This window comes from Anopheles moucheti, chromosome 2 (assembly GCF_943734755.1).
Source record: "Anopheles moucheti chromosome 2, idAnoMoucSN_F20_07, whole genome shotgun sequence".
NCBI lineage: Eukaryota > Metazoa > Arthropoda > Insecta > Diptera > Culicidae > Anopheles > Anopheles moucheti.
In genome coordinates this window covers 74,506,095-74,525,493 of record NC_069140.1, presented here as the reverse complement: position 1 = coordinate 74,525,493, position 19,399 = coordinate 74,506,095, and the positions used below count along the sequence as shown (strand labels likewise).

General features: G+C 42.4%; 2 protein-coding genes and 1 pseudogene across 2 annotated transcripts; 1 reads left to right on the top strand and 2 right to left on the bottom strand.

The window, feature by feature from the left end:
• Positions 1-285: 285 nt before the first annotated feature.
• On the bottom strand, positions 286-1,158 carry LOC128298032 (chymotrypsin-2-like). The gene is made up of 2 exons (XM_053033762.1): positions 664-1,158; positions 286-585 (listed from the first exon to the last, which is right to left on the bottom strand). Exons 1-2 carry the CDS (start codon positions 1,156-1,158, stop codon positions 286-288), a joined length of 795 nt encoding a protein of 264 aa, XP_052889722.1.
• A 3,542-nt stretch (positions 1,159-4,700) lies between these two features.
• On the bottom strand, positions 4,701-5,635 carry LOC128309465 (chymotrypsin-2-like). The gene is made up of 3 exons (XM_053045864.1): positions 5,578-5,635; positions 5,067-5,482; positions 4,701-4,994 (listed from the first exon to the last, which is right to left on the bottom strand). Exons 1-3 carry the CDS (start codon positions 5,633-5,635, stop codon positions 4,701-4,703), a joined length of 768 nt encoding a protein of 255 aa, XP_052901824.1.
• Positions 5,636-8,978: 3,343 nt separating this feature from the next.
• On the top strand, positions 8,979-10,168 carry LOC128299059 (uncharacterized; annotated as a pseudogene).
• Positions 10,169-19,399: the final 9,231 nt, after the last annotated feature.

The window sequence follows — 19,399 nt, the reverse complement described above, 5'->3', positions numbered from 1 at the left end:
CTGGGCTCTTAATAGCCTTCACGGATTTACGAAAATCTCTCTATCGTGTAGCAAATTAGACAAACCAGTCTCCGGGGGCTATGTGAAGATTTGGTAAAGAATAAACTTTAACAAGTACCTCTGGAGTTTCCGTAGCTCCTAGAAATTGAAAAAAAGCGATAAATACGATGAAATGACGAAACCAAAACCTTGCCATTCAACGTGAACAAATGTTGACATTTTTGAATAATTTATTTTGCTAGCTTCTACACCTCCCTGTCCTTAACATTAACTTACATCTGCGCCTTAAATGAGAGTGTGCGCAAGAATCCAGCCACGGTGGGATGCGACACGAGCGTAGACATCTGGATATCCTTCTCCGCACGGGATACCCCACGAAACAATACCATGGAGTTCGGCTCCGTGCACCAGCGGACTGCCCGCATCACCGAGACAGGTGCCCTGACCAATAGGGCTGCTGCTGCACAGTGTCGAATCGTAGATACGTGCATCATACGGGGCAACGAACCGAGCTCGGCATTCCAGCTGGGAAATCACATTTACCGCGACGTACTGCAAGTTATCCGGGAACTCTGGGTTGGAGAACTGTAACAGACATCACAAGCATTACGTTACTGATGCACTTTTAAACTCTTGCAAACGATCTCGGCATGATGTACTTACATCCATACGACCCCAACCGGAAACGAGTGCTCCGTACGCGACATTGATGTAATAGGAACCGAGCTGCACACCCTGAACTGCGTCACTGAGCACAATCGGCGATGATACGCGGACCACAGCTACATCGTTGGCCAGCGTCTCCGATGCGAAGTTGGGATGGATGATGATGCGTCGCAGGCCCATATTGAAGCCTCCCTGACTCAGCCGATAGGCACCAACAATCACGCGGGTGTCCGACGTCGTGCGGCCAGTCATACACGAACCCGCCGTAATGACCCACTGTTGATTCAACACGGCACCGCCGCAGATGTGCATACCGGCCTCGGTACGGAACGAGGCCTGATACGGGAAGTCTCCATCCCGTGCGTAATTTCCACCAACGATACGTCCCTTCCACTGCTGGTAAAGCGGATCCGAGGTGGCCGATTCCCCACTGACGGCTACCGCGAGGAAGCCAAGAATCAGTGCAACGGCTGTAGCTGCTTTGCGATACATTTTTCGGCTGTGAACTCGTTTCCTTTCCTATCGACAATTGTCTTCCGTTGAGGAATGATCGTGGATTTTTATACAAACCAAGGAAGTGGAAGCGTTGGCTTATCGCGTGCCATAAAGGTGCTACCGATCTCACTAATACCTCCGAAGAGTTATGATTGTTGATAAGAGCCCATCCCTCCGTGGTAGCATGTGCTGCAGCCTGATATTCCAGCCAGATCAATCTGATAACGGACGTCTTCTACTCGTAGTATTTTTTCATCCTTGCACAACGGTAAACAAGTGATTATCACGCATTCTTCATGCACGGCGAGTTTAATAACATGACGTTCGATTTGTCCATTGCCCAATCCAGACATCTTTATAACTAATCCACTCAAACGCATTTTAGATAGATAGCCCAGCCCCACCGAGCAAATACGTGCCGATGCAGGTGTTTATTATGTAGTAATCAATGCAATTAGCCACCGCCTAATCTTGCGCCAACTTATCATTTATGAACCATTGGGATTGGGAGTTACAAAAATAAAACGAATTAAAAGTGAGTTGCCAAAATACGTAAGCGCTCCCTATCGGAAGAAAACACGAGAATTGTATAAGGCGATTAGATAATCGTTGTGAGGCTACTAATGTCGAATCATGTCTGGGCACTATTTTTAGATCGATCTACCGGCAAGTGAGATGTTATACCATCTTACAAGCTGATAAAAAGCAATTGATAAGCATTTGTGATTAACTGTGTCTCTATTCCAGACACTTGGATACTGAATGTATTCCTGCATAAGGAAAACCTTGAAGACGACCTTCCAGAGATTGACTGTGAAGTGATTTCTATACGTTTATGTGATCTATACTCTTCTTTCGCTTCATATTCTATCGTCTACGATATCAATATCGATGATTTGTTTCAAAGATTGTCTTGCATTGCTATTTACAGATGGACAAGTTGATAAAAATTATTCGGACATGTTGTCAAATTGTTCAATAGATATCGTTCCAATACCCTGCGCCACTGGGCCCCTGTAAAATATAGTGAGTTTAATTGAAGATCTTCATCCAGACATTTGACAAGTTTTCGGTATCTGATAACCACACGCCAGTGTTAAAAGTACCTTGTCTTCATTTGTTTTTTTTTTTTATGAGAGGTTCTATTAGAACTAACTCAACTTGTAAAGAATTTTATAAGAGAACACAGAGAAATTGAGAGATTCACCATTTTCAAACAGCTTCTTTCAGCAATTTCAATCAACCAACCAAATGATCGTATATCAACCACAAAAATATAACAATCAACAAATATTTTTATAATAAAATGATGCCCTCTAAACCGTCAGAACTAGAATTATAGATCTACAGGTATTGAATTATTAGTCTATGGCACATCAGCATTTGTTTCCATTAGTCTGTTTTTTTATTTGATTTTTAAATTATTTTTATTACCAAACATGCTTAGTGCACACTTAAGCTGCGTTCAACTAACAGATAGCTTAAAAGCTTCGCTATCAAATACAAGGTGGCGCTGTTACATTTTGACGATTTCGTTGTCAAGGCAACAATACCGAACGAAAAATCGCACGGAAAACATAAGAAAAGATGAATTTTAATCATTACTACCATTCATTCATTTTATGGTTTATTTTTCTCCAGCAGCTTACACTTCAAAAATAATCTCCACCCGACAATATCGAGTGGATGGCTGATATGGCAAAGTGCAAGCGTCGACACTAGAAATGAGAATAATCACTGTTTCCAATGATTTGAATCAGACTCAAAGAGTGGGTTTAAAGATTTGAAACCTTTACTCACTCTTTTGAGATTCATTAAAAAGTATTACACTGCAATAATGTTTTACCACTCTTTTGCATTTATGCTCACTTTCACTCTCTGTGCCGACTAGAAACTCACTCAGGAGTGAGTAAAACTGTTTTATCACTCTTTAGATTATAATCACTCTGTAAGAGTTAGTAAAACTGATTTATTACTCCTTTTGGATTGAAATAATTCTGTAGGTGTGATTAATTATTCTTTATGCATTTTTATTATAAAATTTGTTTTAGTTTCAACATATTTTTGTACATTTATTTTTCCCCTGGCTTTGCCAATAACATCCATCAAAATTGTTTATTGCAAACCACATAATTTCATTCAAACTGTTTTTTTTTTACCAAGGACTGATAAAATTAATGAAAAATGATTAATTTTTACAAGTTTCCATTCCTGGTTAAAATCATAACGAAGTGGAATACGACTCTTGTATTTCTTGTATTCGGAATCAAGGTGAATGAAAAAAAAAATCTTGCTGTCCCTCGGTCCCCCTAAATTACCGATTGCATCCTATTGTTTTATAGTATACCATTTTATCTTTTTACCATTGAATCTTTTTTATTTCTTCATAATAAACCATTTTAAATAAAATGGTGTAAAATCCGAAAAAAGTGACAAAACACGTTTGCTCACTCATCGTCAGTGTTTACAATTCAAAAAAAAGTGATAATACTCTTTTACTACTCAGACAGTGAGTATAAACGCAAAAGAATGGTTAACGGAGTCATAAAAACTCTTCTTGCTGATTTATACTCATTCACTCTCTCTCGAAAGTTTCAACTCACTCACTCACTCTTACTCAGCGCGCACATCTCTAGTCGGCACCCAAGGTACGATTTCACATGTTCTCTCCATTTTATTGAACTCGCAATGATATCGACATCTTCAGACACAGTTCGGACGCTGTGTGAAGTATATAGAAAAGTAAAACATGATGTTTTAAGGATTGCATCGAGAAAAGTTTGCCGTGGGCTTTGATCGTATCAATTGAATATCAGTTGAGGTAGTAGACGAGTTCTGCTATCTGTACACTATCTTAACAATGGGTAACAACCATAGCAGCGAAATCTTCGCATACATAGTGGGCTCTAGAGACTCTGATGATACAGCGGACTCTTCCAAGACATGAAATGAAGCAATTCTCGATCTTTGATACGTCCGTCAGTCCTCAATGTCCATAACTTTTGGACGACACAGACGAAGTTACGCCAACATTCTTGGAGCGATACAAATCAGCGATGCAACAAGCAGGGGTGACTTCGTTTTGGAAATCTTTCCATGTCAACACGACGTCAATAGTTGCGTATAAGAGGACTAAGCAGGGAAAGAAGAGTATTTAAAAATGATGTTAATCTCAATGTTTTAGAAGTCATCGCTGTCCTTTTTAGTTTTAAGAGTATTTAAACCAATTCTTTTATTATTATGTTAGTGAAGTACTAGGCGCCTCCAGGTGTTTGAAATGTCCAATTTTTAAGTGATGAAAAAAGCACTGGAAATCTCACTCGTAACTATGAAAGTAGTTAGTTTGAAGTACCACTGTTTTTTCCAATGTTCAAAATCAAATACACTTTTTTCTGTCTACCTTAACCACCTTATTCTTTCATACCATAAACGAATTCGAACTCTTGTTTTCACTTTGATTATGTTTTAATAAGTCAGTGCCAATTTTGTATCATCACAATCACATACAACTGGTAAGGTGATCACTTCGTAGCGACCGCTTAGACAGCGTTGGCGGTGATCCAGCCGACGAAGGACGAGACGCGAGCGAACACGTCGGGTTGGCCGAGACCGCACGGGATACCCCACGAGACAATACCGTGCAGTGCACCACCCTGGACCAGCGGGCCACCAGAGTCTCCCATGCACATGCCCTGGCCGGATGGGCTGAGCGTGCAGACGGTGTGGTCGAAGACACGGTTAGCGTTGGCAACGGTGTGACGGTTACGGCAATCAGCCAGCGTGATGATCTGGGTGTTCAGGAACTGCAGATGGTTCGGGATACCGACGTTGGCCTGCAAAGCGAGAAACAGCCGATTAATATCACGCATTCTCGTTCAAGCCCCCGCGTTGTATGTCGTACGTACTCCGAGCTGACCCCAACCGGAGGCAACGGCTCCACCACCGGTGACGAAGTTCGTTCCGAGACCAATGGGCTGCACAGCGGCATTGTACGTGATGACGCTAGCGGTCTGCACCAGCGACACATCGTTGGCGAGCGTGTTGGCGTTGTAGCTCGGGTGGTTGACGATGCGGGCAGTCTGGTGAGCAATACCTCCGCTGTTCAGGAAGATGGTACCAACCACGGTGACCGTGTTGCCAGTGGTACGGCCGATCGTGCAGTGAGCAGCCGACAGCACGTAGCGATTGTTGATGATCGAGCCACCGCAGAAGTGAGCATTGCCGGCGGAGCGCAGCGAAACCTGGTACGGGAACTGGTTCGTTCCGGCGTTCTGGCCACCAACGATACGTCCGGCCCATTCGTAGTACTCAGGCGACAGCACTGTGAAGCGGTAGACGAATCAACGCAATCAGCTAACACCACTCTTCCGGGCGATCAAGACTCCCGCAGAGGATCACACGATCCAGTATACGTACCATTGCCGAAGGCCGTGACGGCCAGACCGATGGTCAGCAGAACGCTAAGGCGGAACATTTTGTTGGGAAAGTTTGACGACGGATAGACTTCACCGTGGCCGGCCGGTCATTTTATATACCTCATGAATGGGAAAGACCGGCCAACAATCGTCACTACCCCTGATAATCTAATCGATAGTGAATGAGCGAGGATTTGGAAAATGTGTGTTTGGGATTTGATTTATTGTGTTCCAATTATCAACCGGCCGCGATAACGATAAAATTGTGATAACAGAGCAAATGCAATACGAAACGATGGGTGGGAATTTCGTGGAAAGATCCATTTTGCAGTACTGACGAATAAAAACATTTCTCGAATCCTATCCACCTGGAGCACGATGAAGACTTTGAAAAGACATATATTATTTGCAGGCTTTATTTAGGAAAGTTAAAAATTTCTTTCTAAGGAAACAAACAAAACAAAAAATAATCATTTAAAATAGTTGTATAAATCTTGTCAACAGCTTGCAGTTTTCCGCCTAAAGTAAAAAATATTGTTCACACACGGCAAATGGCGTTTTGTGTGTTAGCCCGATTCATTTTCGGACCCTGCGATATGACGGATGTTTGAAAAATAACCCATTTATAGATATCAATTACGGGAATAACCAGACTCGTGGTACATGTAGCAACACCGGTCGTACCGATGTTGCACTTTGCGTTTTGTGGCTCGTGGACCTTGTCAATGAACTACGCTCAATTACAGCAACGTCACGCGGGAAGTGTCATCCATGTTATAGCTAAGGCCGTACGTGTATCTTCGAATCAATCTCCGTAAGTCTTGCCGCAGTTGTCATGTGGGAAGTTGCCGCGGTGCAGTCCTCAAGGTCTGTCTGCTTCAAACCATTACTTCATGTAATCAAAAGACGCAATATCTCCATGGACATGGAGTGCATCAAGTGTTAACGGCGACTTACGTAAAAATAAACTGCACGATTAAGTGCAATAACATTAGGATTATTGACCCTATCGATTTTGGAACTCTTTATCAGTCGCAAGGCACAGAAATTTGCAGATACTAACACAAACATTGCGTTTGAAGAATGGATTTCCCTTAGTCATCTGTAGGGGCGATAAAGCGGATCGAGTAGTAGCCGGTTGTAATGATACGTGCAGTTACGCCTTTATGAATGTAATAACAATTAACGAGTTTATAAGCTTCGGATTTACAGGGCGTTCAATAAGTTCGAATGCAATTTCAAAATAGCTTAGGACGTAGTTCAACCCTCAAGCAAGTGGCACGCACGACTTGCATGGGAATTTTTTTCCGAGATTTGAGTGTTATCTTTTTAACTGATATACTGATGATATTTCGACCTGCGATATTCGATATTCATTGAGAATAGAGAACCAAACATGAGGCGATAGGATTAAAATTCCGAGAAGCTGGGAGTTCACAAAGTTTTGTCCAAGAAGTCGGTTAAATCGTTCAGAAATCAGGATTCCGTATATTCTGGTACTGTCCTAAAGTTTGGTCGTTGTCTAAAGTCCGTTATATTTTGACAGTACAAATGTGTATTTGGACTGATTGAACACTCTGTATATTCTATGATCTTTTAAGTTTTCACTCGTATGTGCTATATTTTTTTTTCAAAAATATTGTTCTATTATTATTTATTATTTGTTAATCAAATTGTCCAACAAAAGTGGCTTAACAAAAAAATAATAAATAATTAGTGATCTTAAATAACTAAAGGTAAGGGAAGGTACAGGGTTAAAAAAAGACATATTAGGAAACGGATGACGATTCACGGAGCCGAACAAGAAAGCTGGATAGAAGAACATTGTAGTCAAATAGATGATAGGTATTATTGAAAACCGACAGAGCTCTGAAAACAGGGTCGTTCGTACCGTAGTTAGTGTGGCGGGATGGGATATACAAGGGAGATCTATCGCGAAGGTTACGAGAAGGGGCATAAAGTGGGATGGCAGAAGTAGAAAAGGGACATCAAGTTCATTTAACAGGAGACCTGCATTGAAACTTGCTCGGATATGGAAATGTCTATCATCAATGGACTCAAGCCCAATAAGGCGACAACGGACAGAGAAGGGGATCAAGATCAACAGCTGCACGAGTGAATTTACGCTGAACACTCTCTGTCTGGTCTTCGCAGTAGAGCTCGGTGGAGACCAGACTACAGCTGCGTATTCCAGGATAGATCTAACCCAACAACAGTAAAGGGACTTAAGGCAGTGGGGATCATGAAAGTCAGACGAAATATGTACTATCAATCCCAGTGGTTTGTTAGCTTTGCTGATAACATAATCAATATGGGAGTTGAATGTGAGGGTCTCGTCAAGCCAAACACCAAGTTCCTTTACCGACGATACACGACGTATGACAGAGTCGCAAAGAGAGTACCTGAACGGGATTAAAACAGATCTAGTAAACGAAATCACACAACACTTATCAGTACAGAGGAATAGGCCATTCTTGTGACACCAGACGAAGAAGGAGTTAAGGAAGGTTTGGAGGATAAGATAGTCCGCAGACGAGGATACAGGAAGGCAATTTTTGAGATCATCCTCATAGAGCAGGAATCCTTCGAGGGGCAGGATAGAGGTGCAGTCGTTGACAAATAAGAGAAACAGAAGAGGACTATGTAGTACATTATATCGTACTACTACTATTCTAGAAGTACTATTCTTCTTCTTCTTCTTCTACTACTTTTTCTTCTTCTTCTTCTTGGTGTAACGACCTGCTAGGTCATGGGAACCTCTGTCTGGATAGTCAGTCTTTATCATTATGAGATTCTGTCTCGGCCCTATTGTGTGAAGACCGGCGCCGCTACAAACATCCTCAATACACCTCCGAACCGTCCCTATGCCATTATAGTAATACGGTGCATGTAATGTAATATAAACATTAACAAAAAAAAAGAAGAAGTTTAAGGTAAATTATCTAAGAACTTAAATAACTCCTAACGAATTTTAGACCATTTTGGTTGAACAAAAGTATCGTAATCTGCATAAAATAATAATTTGAATATAGAATTATTTTTTAAGTATTATTTATATAATTTTTAGACATATTTTACATAACTTCATATAATCATTTACAACAACTATTGCACTATTGGAGCGGCCCGGTGACATGATGGTAGCGGAGCCGGTCTTCACACGAACGGACCGGACCAAATCCCATCCGGACCAATCCCCCGTAGCAAGGACTGACTATCCGGCTACGTGGTAAAATAAGTCGATACGGCCAGGCCGTTCTAACGAAACAAAAAAAAACTATTGCACTATTGCAAGAAAACCAAAGAAAACTAATCCTGATCAATTTGACTGTTTTTGTTGCCAAACAACAACAAAAAACTTGATAAAACTCTCCACGAACTCTCACGTCGCCGAAGTGTCCCATGAGTAACCTAACCCTAATCCATTGTATTTTCCTTTTCGCTTCTAAGCACCTACCCAAAAACGCCTATTTGTGTGTCAAAAACAAAAAACGGGTCAAATCAATCCCACGCCATGCCCGCCACAGTCACAGCGTACCGTTCGCTGGCATATGCGCTCACACATCGGGACACATTCTGGAGGCTCCACTGCCTATCGATCCAACAAAGAGCGTACGCAGCGGAGTACGGATTTTGGTTCGAGTGTTTCGAAAGCAGTAAGCCGCTCGCCTGTGAGCCACTTTCGCTTCAACGTGCCACCGGTATGGACGCATACGAAGCTACCGGTTCCAGCGAAGATCCCGAGGTTCGGCAGGCTTTTTCCGATAGCATTCTTCACATTCTGAGACCACTTTCGGTGCTGGAGCTGCCGGGAATGGGTTCCCGGTGTGAGAACGATTCCGACTCTACTCGAAGCGCATTATCGGAGCCTTTTTCCGACCTGGACGAATCCTACATATTGCTGGATCAACGAAAGAAGGTAAGCAACACTTTATGTTTTTTCTTGGACAAGAGTGGACAAATTAATAGCAAAATCTTTCCAGAAACCGGGCAAGGATGAAGGTGACGACATGATGCTGCTGAACCAATTCACCGCCGAGTTTCGCGAGGTTTACGATCAGCTCATCGGTGAGCTCGACGAGAAGGAAGAACCACTCCTTGCAACGGACGACTTCCAAGAGCAACCAGATTTTAGCCACGAATTATCGCTTGAAGATACGAGCGGCTTTAGTCCACCGTTTCAAAGCTTCATCGACGAGATGCTGCTCAAATGCGACCTCAAGCATCATCTGGACGAGAAGAAAAAGCAGCACGATCTGCATCGCCGGAAACATCGCCGAGTGCGTAAGGCGCAGCCTGCCGCACCGAAGGACGCACTGGAACCGGCCGAACGGGACTCGCTGTCCGGTGTGTGGCGTATGCTGGATGCCGTGTCCGAGCCGAACGGATTTCCCATCACCGAAGGGCAATACGATCTTTACGAGGACGAGCGGTTCGAGTGGTTGCTGCGGGAGCGGATGCCCTGGCAGCGGATGGAGGTGTCCCGGAAAAAGTGTGAACAGTGGCTCAAGATTGGGCCGAACGCCGGCAAGCTGCCGAACGAGAAACGATCACGCCAGTCCAATCGACCATCGAGCAAACGGCGATGGTGAAAACGTTTCGAGCACCGAGAGATAACAGCATTTACCAGCCAGTATTAAGTATCCAGTGTGCCATAAGCGTAGAAAATTGCGACTCAATACTGCTCCGGATTCTGCCGAACACTCCACATTGCATCCTATTCAGCAACGAAATCCCATTCAATCTTGCTTTACATGTGCCGTGATGAAGCACAATGAGGAAAATGTCAACCCGGATGCTGCTGCTCCACCCCGGGTAGGATAATAATAAAAGAAAATATGACTACACTCTATGGCAAGTGCCATTCATTTTGCATTGTTGATGCAGTGCAAAAGGCAAGTGCACGGTGATAATAAATGGGAATGGAAAGTATTCTTTCCGGGAAGCTAAATTTACGTTTCGTAACCAGCTTATAGACCAACCGGAAGAAGCTTCAGAAGGTTCAGCTGAAATTTCGATTGTTTATTTTTATTCGGTCATCGAATGCATCTAAATCCACTCTCATTTACCGTAAATGTGTCTAGTTTTAGTGTAAAGTAATTTAAAAAAATAGCAAAACTTTTTTACTTTTTGGAAGTTTTTTTATAAATTGAATAGAATAGATAAATATTAAATAAATAAAAAAATTGCTAAGTAGATAAATTAATTGGTAAATCGTGAAACAAATAAAGAAATATGAGAACAAAATAAGAAAAGAAATAGAGACAAACAAAGTAACAAATTAATACCATTTCTTCATTTAGTTATCTATTTATTTATCATTTATTTCATATTGAGTAATAAACGAATCGTTAAATAGAGATGAAATTTTTATCTAAGTTGTCGTTAAAATATATCGCACTTCACGATTTATTACAATGTTCACATTTTTAACTAATAGCAATAATTCTACCATTAATTTTCCCCTTTGTTTCTCTTCTTTTATGGAATTGTTTGTTCTACTTTAGTCCACTCTTGTCAAGTTGTGTATTTCATTTTCAAACGGTTCGAATTATTTAATTATGATTTTAATGTTTTCGTTACTACTAGTTGTTTTTTTAATTTTTGTTTTGCTTCATTATTCATGTTTCTATTTCCCTCTCATTTCCTATGATCAGATCAATTTTCTTTCTTTTTAACGCTTTTAATCAGAACATCACAACCATCTGTACAAATGATGTCATTTTGAATTGAATTATCAATACCATAACATTTATACGCCGGTAATAAAAGCAAACAGTTTTTTTTACTCTCTCTCTCTCTCTCTTTATCATCGTCACGTAAACTTCTGACACCCGAACAGCATAACCACTAACGATGCCGATTCGCCGATTCACTAGGCTGGTGTAAAACAAAAGGACTTTAATTAGTCATGCGATCAATAGGAAGTCGGTGCACGTGCACCGCACCTTAATGTCGATCGATCGTGCTGTGCTTAAAGTCGTACGTCGATAGAGCTTCCGTAGCTTCACTGGTCAAAGCCAGACCAAGAATCGCTACCGACTTGCACCTATCAAAATTAATTAAACGAAAACTTTACATTCATTCCACCCCGCACTGGGTGCGGACACTGGGCGCGGTAAGGAGTGTGCTTGCAGTCAACAGGGACGGATTGTTGTTTGTTTTAAAACCGTTGTCAAAGGCTCCTCTTGTCACAGTGCTCACAGGCTCCGACGATGATGGCGTGAACGTTGTTTCTACGTGTTTTAAGCCGCACCGCACGTGTGACTGCCGTGCGTGCACAACCTGTTCGTCTGTGCGACCGGCCGATGGAGCGCCCGAGAGTTCCCAATCGATGGCGGGCATGAGTATAATCCATCCGGCAGTGGTCGTACCAGTGACAGATGCGGGCAACCGGGCATAAGCTCCGGATCTAACACGTAAACATACCTCCAGGCCGTGCGCCTGCTAAACACGCATCGCCCAAGGTAGTTGGCGATCGTTCGGGAGGGACTAAAACAAAGCGGGCCCCTTCCGCTGGTTCCCCGTCCGCGCGTGGATGCTTTACCGGATGGAACGTTCGTCAGCACAGTGACTTCCGCTCTCACGGTTAGTGTTGCCATTTTTACGAGCACTTGTAGCCCGGTGTCCCGGCCCTACAGTCAACCCGCGGTCACCAAGCGTGCTGCTAGTCACTCCCAACCAGTGATAAAATATATATCAGCAACACCACAGCAGCGACAAGAGTGAAAACGGGTACGAAACTCTTGTTTCGTTTCATAAATTTAATCAAAACTAATGACAACGGCATTAGTATGCCAAGTCAGATTTTGCCAATTAATTCAGCGCTGCATCTCCTCACTCGGCCACTCACGAACCCCAGCGCGTTACACCGGCAGTGGGCCGGCAGTAACGATGAGCAACCAGCGTCAGGGATTTTCCTCGCAACCACCGGCACAGTTTGGCACAAGGTTGGAAAATCACAAAACCCCCCTCCACCAAATGGGGAAAGTTTTCCGGTCCGGGGAGCCAAAAAAAAAAGGAACACACCGAAAGAAAAGAGACAAAAAAGCGGGCTGCACAGAGAGCAAGCTAATGATTGTTTCGTAAATTCGGGAACACGCAAAGTGGTTCCTGCCGCAACACCGGTGCATTACAGCCTGGGTGTTTGGCAAATGTGTTGCATCCCGGCCAACCAACGCGAGTTGATCGATGGATCGCACCAACAGCAGGAAACGTTTCATTTGTCAGCGCGCACAAGGAAAAGCACATTTTCGGTTGACAAGGACAAGGCGCTCTCTACCGAGCTGTGGATGGGTAGCCTGCTGGTAATTAGTGACAGGGAAATTTATTCATGCGAATCTCATGTTCAGTATGATGGAACTATTCTTATTTTGCTGTAACACTAGAGAAATAGTCAGATTTCGGCAAGCCGAGATGCATCCTCGAAGAGATGAATGATTTTAAATGATTTAAATGGGTAATGGCTGTAAAAATAATAAATCTTGCAATAAAAATATACATTTTTATTAAACAAAATCTAAAATTTAAGTTGTTTTTATTGAAATTGTTGTTAAATTGAAATTGTAAACAATAACGTTGAAGATATGTTAAAGGAGCATATTGATAATCCTGTAAAAAATATATGGTGTTTCTGATAGTAAGCAAACAATTTCTATAGCAGATAACAATAGCAAATCCTCTACCAACCATTATCTCTAGTTCTAGCCTCTTGTGTCAGTAAACAAACATCAACCATCGTGAATTAATGCATATCGTTAACTGTATTAATTTCTTCATCTTATCAGGTAGAAATTTATTGCACTTTTGATGAAGATCAAGAAGGTGCCTATGGAAACATTCAGCCATAACATAAGGGACAAGATTTTTTGCACACAGATGGAGTTATGAGTCTGGCCGTAAAGGCAATTTGCACCCTCGCGCCTTAGTTATGTTAAACGCCATCTTAGTGTGTTGGAAATAGTTCTTAGAATAGATCACCTCTGATATCTCTGACCATTATACAACTGATGGTTTGCTCTCGGCACCACGTAGAACGGCGTGGCCGGAGGAGGATTAAACCTTAATTTCCTCGACTTTACAAAGTTATTTAATTCGTCACATAAATTATACAAAAAAAACCTTCTACTCCATCAGTGTTTGGTATAACGAATAAAACGAATAAACGAATTCATTTCACTGTTAGAGAATTGACTTTTTTGTGATTTTAAGAAAATCCATTGAATTGCAGGGCAATATGACAAGAAAATTGTTTATTTCACGGTTTTATAGCAGTTACGCCATAAAGTATGCAATCGGCATGACATAATGACAGTTTTTTGATTGACCAAATACAGGCCGTCCCCAAGATACACTATTATAGCGGACCACTATAACCCGGGAAAATCCGTGTATCTCGAATATCCGCGTAAGTCGAATCCTGGTACAATTTCGTTTATGCTTCAAAGTCACAGAGTCGACTTCCCTCTCTGCACTTAATTTATTTAGCGAATCAGGTGATTTTTAGAAAATTTTCTGTTCTTCGGTTGTGAGGTTATTACTAACATAAAACACAATTACAATATAACAAATTAAAACACTCTTATCCGTCCGGTCGGTCTACGCTCTCTGACTCCTGGTTCCTAATCCTGACTTGTGATGCGTTCTTACTGCTACAATGTTAGTGTGTAACTGTAAGTCAAAACAAATAGTTTATATGACACAGAATAGTATTTTCGGCCAATTTTTCATCTTTTTGCTTAGATTTTGTGCTATAAATTAGCTCAGCTGTCAAATTTGCAAAAACCGCGTATCTCCGAATTCGCGTTTAAGAGGAACCGCGTATCTTGGGGACTGCCTTCAATTCATTCTTTATGTCACACCAAAGAGATGTTTATAAGCGTCTTAATATTTATCTAACAACAGCATCTTCTCATCCTGATTCATATGATCGTATCATACTTAATTTAATTTAAATAAATTATCGCAAATAGCTCAACGCCTTATTGCTCTCAAACCGTCCTTGGGTTTGCAGTAAATCCAGCCCTTGTTTTGGCTGGCAACAAAACGGATAAAACTGACATAAAAAATGCAATAAATTCGGCATCGCTACCAAACCTCATCCAAGCATCAAAACAATAATGCAATCTCTACATCGATTGCGATCATCGCAAACGGACATGATGATGTATGATGATGATGCCACCCTTACCCAGTCACTCCAACTTGACCAATGATGCGAAACACTAAAGCCAAGAAAATCATTCATCTAACCGAACCGACCCCGTACACCGTTCACATCATCTGCAAGGGCTACCATTATTCGGTCCCAAGCTTAATTGAATTGAACCATCACTGACCGCAACCGTTGTCCTGTGCATAGACTTGCGGCGTGGTTGACTGATACCCGAAGTCCAAGCTTCACTAAACCCGCCCCGACCTTAACTGGCTACGCTTTGCCCTTTTCCGTTTTCCCTCCCAAAAATGAAAAAAGGATAAAGCAACGGTGGCTTACTTTAGCAAGATTGTCCGTAAATCCCACGTTTTTACGATCGTGCGTCCGCCGAAGCGATGCTGCCCGTTGCTGGACCGACCGGAGAGTGCGAAAACACTTGCAAAACTTTATGTTAATTGTCATAAAGGATTACAGCTCGTGAGCTCGTGAAACAAAAGCGTAAAGTTACAAGACGCTCGGCCGAAAGGTAGTTTCCCGCTCGGACACCATCGGAATGGCAGCCGGCAGCCCCCAGTCGGCTCAAGGTTTCGTCGTCGTCAACCTCAAAGCCTTGCGAAATCGCACTTCTGACGAGGTTTCTCCTGTGAAACGAACGCAAGCATAAAGTTAACTGGGGAAGGAAAGTAAGAGGGACAAAAAAAAATCCAGGAACGACCACCCGAAACAAGAAAGTGAGTGTTGTAATTTATCTTGATAATTTATGAGGTGTCGTTTCCATCCACCGAAGGCACGAAGGATCGGTGGCGAAATTGGCCATACCAACGTGCATACCGTGCGACTATAAGTGGGATTAGGGAACGCTTGTAATGTAACCACGACTCCAAGGATTCTGGTCTCGTTATACATACGCGCGAACTAACAACCCCACACACACACACACTCACGGAGTTAGCCAAAGCTCTCGCTCCCACTCTTGGCGGTAATGATCCCAATTTACTTCAACTCCGAATTCGTCCTGCCGTGGAAGTGCACCTGCACTGCATTTGTTGCACAGCGTTACATCCCCGTCCGGGTAATAGAGAGATGGGCGAACTTGTGGTTGTGGTAGTAAACTTCCTAGAACCATCTGTGAAGTGGTGAAACTAGAGGCGAAGGCGAAATCTTTCAACCATGGAAAGCCTTCTGACTGGCGACGTTCCTTTGCCGCGGTAGTCTTAAGAGGATTAAGAATGCGTTTCGCCTTCCCTTTTTTTTTTGGGGGGGCGGTGGAAATCATGATGCTAAGTTTTTGTCCCAAGATTTGGCCACACTGAAACACGGAACGGGCTGGAAAGTTTTCTTACCGCGTCGGTGGTATGCAGCTGCTTTCCCGACCAGTGCGAAAAACTCCCCCGAATCTAAGGCACGTTCTTCCGTTTATCTTGGACCATTTGCAACTTTGCGGTGGTTTGTACGGGTGCCACTTGCAAGCCTTTCAAAAACCTTCAAGCCGAGTTCAAGCTCAACCTGAAGGCCGGTTCGGTTTGTGGTAGGTTGGTTCGAAAGATTTTCTCACCCAAGACAAAAGAGGACGTTCCGGCGTGCCAGTTTTCCTCGCTAGGCGCATAAAAACAAACACCAGCTCCCCTCGCACCAAACCGTAGTACTTAGTACTTAGTGCATCACGGGTAAAAAAGGTGTCTCATTTGTTCGCTTTTAAATGCAAATAGAGATGGAAGCGTGTTAGTAGGAGGCTAGTAATTACAAAAGTGCCTTCCATGATATTAATCACATTTACGCGTTAAAACCTTTTGCCAACATAATGAATGTTAAAAAAGAGGAAAATCGTAACCATTCACATCTAATCATACGATGTGCGTTAGATAATGCACTGTAAATGCGTTAACACTTGCTGTATGAGAGAACGAGTCTTGGTTGGTGATGGGTGTATCTCATTCAGATTCTGAATGCATCTTTCAACTGAATGAATGACTATAAATCCATAAGCGAAAGATTCATAAATTGTCACACACCTAAGAATTCTTGGAGCTTCAAGAATCTTCAAAGCTTCATGAATCCTGAGAGATTCTCGATTCTTTACAGATTCATTCATATATTCGTGAATCATTAAAGATTCATGAATCTTCCAAGATTCAAAAATTCTCAAAAATTCTTCAACAACGCACGAATCCTCGAAGCCTAGGCCATCCTCGAATATTTATAAATCTGTTTCCTTTTGTTTTTGAAATATGATTTATTGAATAGATGGCAAAGTTAAAGTATACACATGAAAAAGATGTGAATCCTTCACATGTGAGTTTTGGAAAATGTTGTGTCAATATTAGCTCTGGGGTTTTAGATTCGAATCCACGACATATTTCACCGTTTTTACTATTTGATGTTTAACTTAAAAGTAATAATAAACTAAAATAATGTTGATAATAAACTTAAAAGTAAAAAAACTTAAATGGTTACGAACGAGGATTCATGAATCTTTTTTGAGTCGATTGATTTGAACGACTCTCTTCACTAACAATTCTTACGTATGACTCATTACGACCAACACTAGACTTATCATTTGAAAAAGACCTGAAACATACTCTGAATGGTAAAATCTGTCCTTGGTTTTCAAATTGAAACAACAAAAACCGGTACTACGTAGCAATTACTCTAATAGGAAACCTCGTGGAATTTTAATGACTAAAGGCATAGAAACAAAGCCACTAACGAACGGGTTTTCGTATTTATCTTTCAAACCATAATAAACCGTTTGTAAGCAATTCAAATCCGTTCAGTTCATACATCTTTCCACCGTAATGCAACGAATGGGGCACCGTGGGTATGCTGTTTCGATTACAAAACATTCACCAACACCATCCGAAGACTTTCAGCAGAATCTTTTGAAAACGCTCACTGCACATGTGGAAGGTGCAAGTACAAAGCGTACCAGGACTAGTTTGTCATTTTCCAACCATAATTCGCGCAACCATTTGTCCACGCCGTCAACGGGTGTAACGGGTTGTGTATAGAGGCAGATGTATCGACAGTATCTTCATCCCAGTATGTCCTTCACTGGGGAACCCTGGGATTGGTATGTTCTCAATGTGCCTTACGTCGCGTTGCTTCAAATGCAATTTTTCGTAAACGAACAAAAACTCCGGATATAAATAACGCTCGTACCGCTTCCATGCTAGTAGGAAACTAGTAGCTTCAAAAGCTACTGTAAGCACGGAAACAATAAATGCTGGATAGGATAGCGGTTACCACTGTAAAAGGAGACACCGATTCCGCATCTGCTGGAAGTGAAAGCCACACTGCTCTTGGCGCTAAAGTTAAACAAACCAACAGCACCAAAAAACCAGACAATCGAACCTGGGTAAGAGTGCTCCAAAACGGATGGAAATTCTAACAAACGAAAATATAACTGTCACCAGGGATAGCTGGTCCGTTGTCCTTCGACAGGACAGTACCCCGACTTTAGACATCTTCTCACACTCACGGCTCAAAACCTCGAGGTTTAGACGAGATTTGCCTTCATTTTGCATTCATCCATGCTCATCAACCTCTACCAGTGACGACATTCTCACGGGCACTGTCTCACCAACCGAGTTTGTCGGAGATATTCTGGCCCTCACAATGCCTCTATGTCGGGGAAAGAAAAATATGTTAGACATAAATTTTTTATCAAACCTTTCGTAGACACAAGCAAACGCAAAGGTAAACGAATGGAGAATGAGCATTGTTTTACGCACCAGTTCCTGTGCGATCCGATGGGCAGTAAGTTTGGCTTCGGAGAAGTTCCAGCATAATGATGACGAGACGAGTGCGGGGACAACAGAACAGCAACAAAAAACCCACCAGAACAGACACCAAATAAAGCAGCAATGTGTAGGAATGGGCCCGGTGAGGGTTAACGAACTACAAGGGCGAGATAAAACTCACACTCGCACAGGGATCGCAACCGGAACACCCGGGAAGTAAGGGTTGCGCCCGTACACCCCGTCAAAGTATGCAAATTACAGCAAATAAATTCTCACACGCCATCCCCCGCAAAGAAAGATGGTCTCGTTCGTTGTTTTCTTAGTGGTGCGTTACCATTTTGACGTTTGCAGCTAACCACAACCGGCTCACAGAGCGTTACCCTGGTCGGCAACTCGAGAAGTAAAATAAAACAGGTGAAAATGAAGCACATGCAAGGCGACAAAACAGCTACCATGTTAAATAATCAAAAAGCCATTCCTTTCGTCGGCATCGTCACCATCATCATCGTTATGTCACTTAGACAAGTCCGGGCGCCATGTTATCACGCACAACCAATCTCACACCGAGCGTACAAACACAATTGTGTTCCAGAGTCCTTCCAATCGCACGCAGTCACATCCTTATCACGATTTCATGTTCGCCAACATTCCTACGCTCATTTCGCAGCCATTTTGCTTGCTGATGGTCGACCACACACACCCCGCCACACATACGCCCATCAACAACTCGTCAGTAAAATCCTCCCCATGCCTCCAAATTATCGTCGGGATGTCCCGTCGGAGGTGTATGCATCATAAAAAAGGTCGAGATTTTATGAGAATTGATAGGTGAAACGAACGATGCGCATGGATAGCATGAAGAAGGTGTGCATTAAATTTACATACCTTGCGCCTTCATACCATTACGCAGTTTCATTGTCCAGGATCGG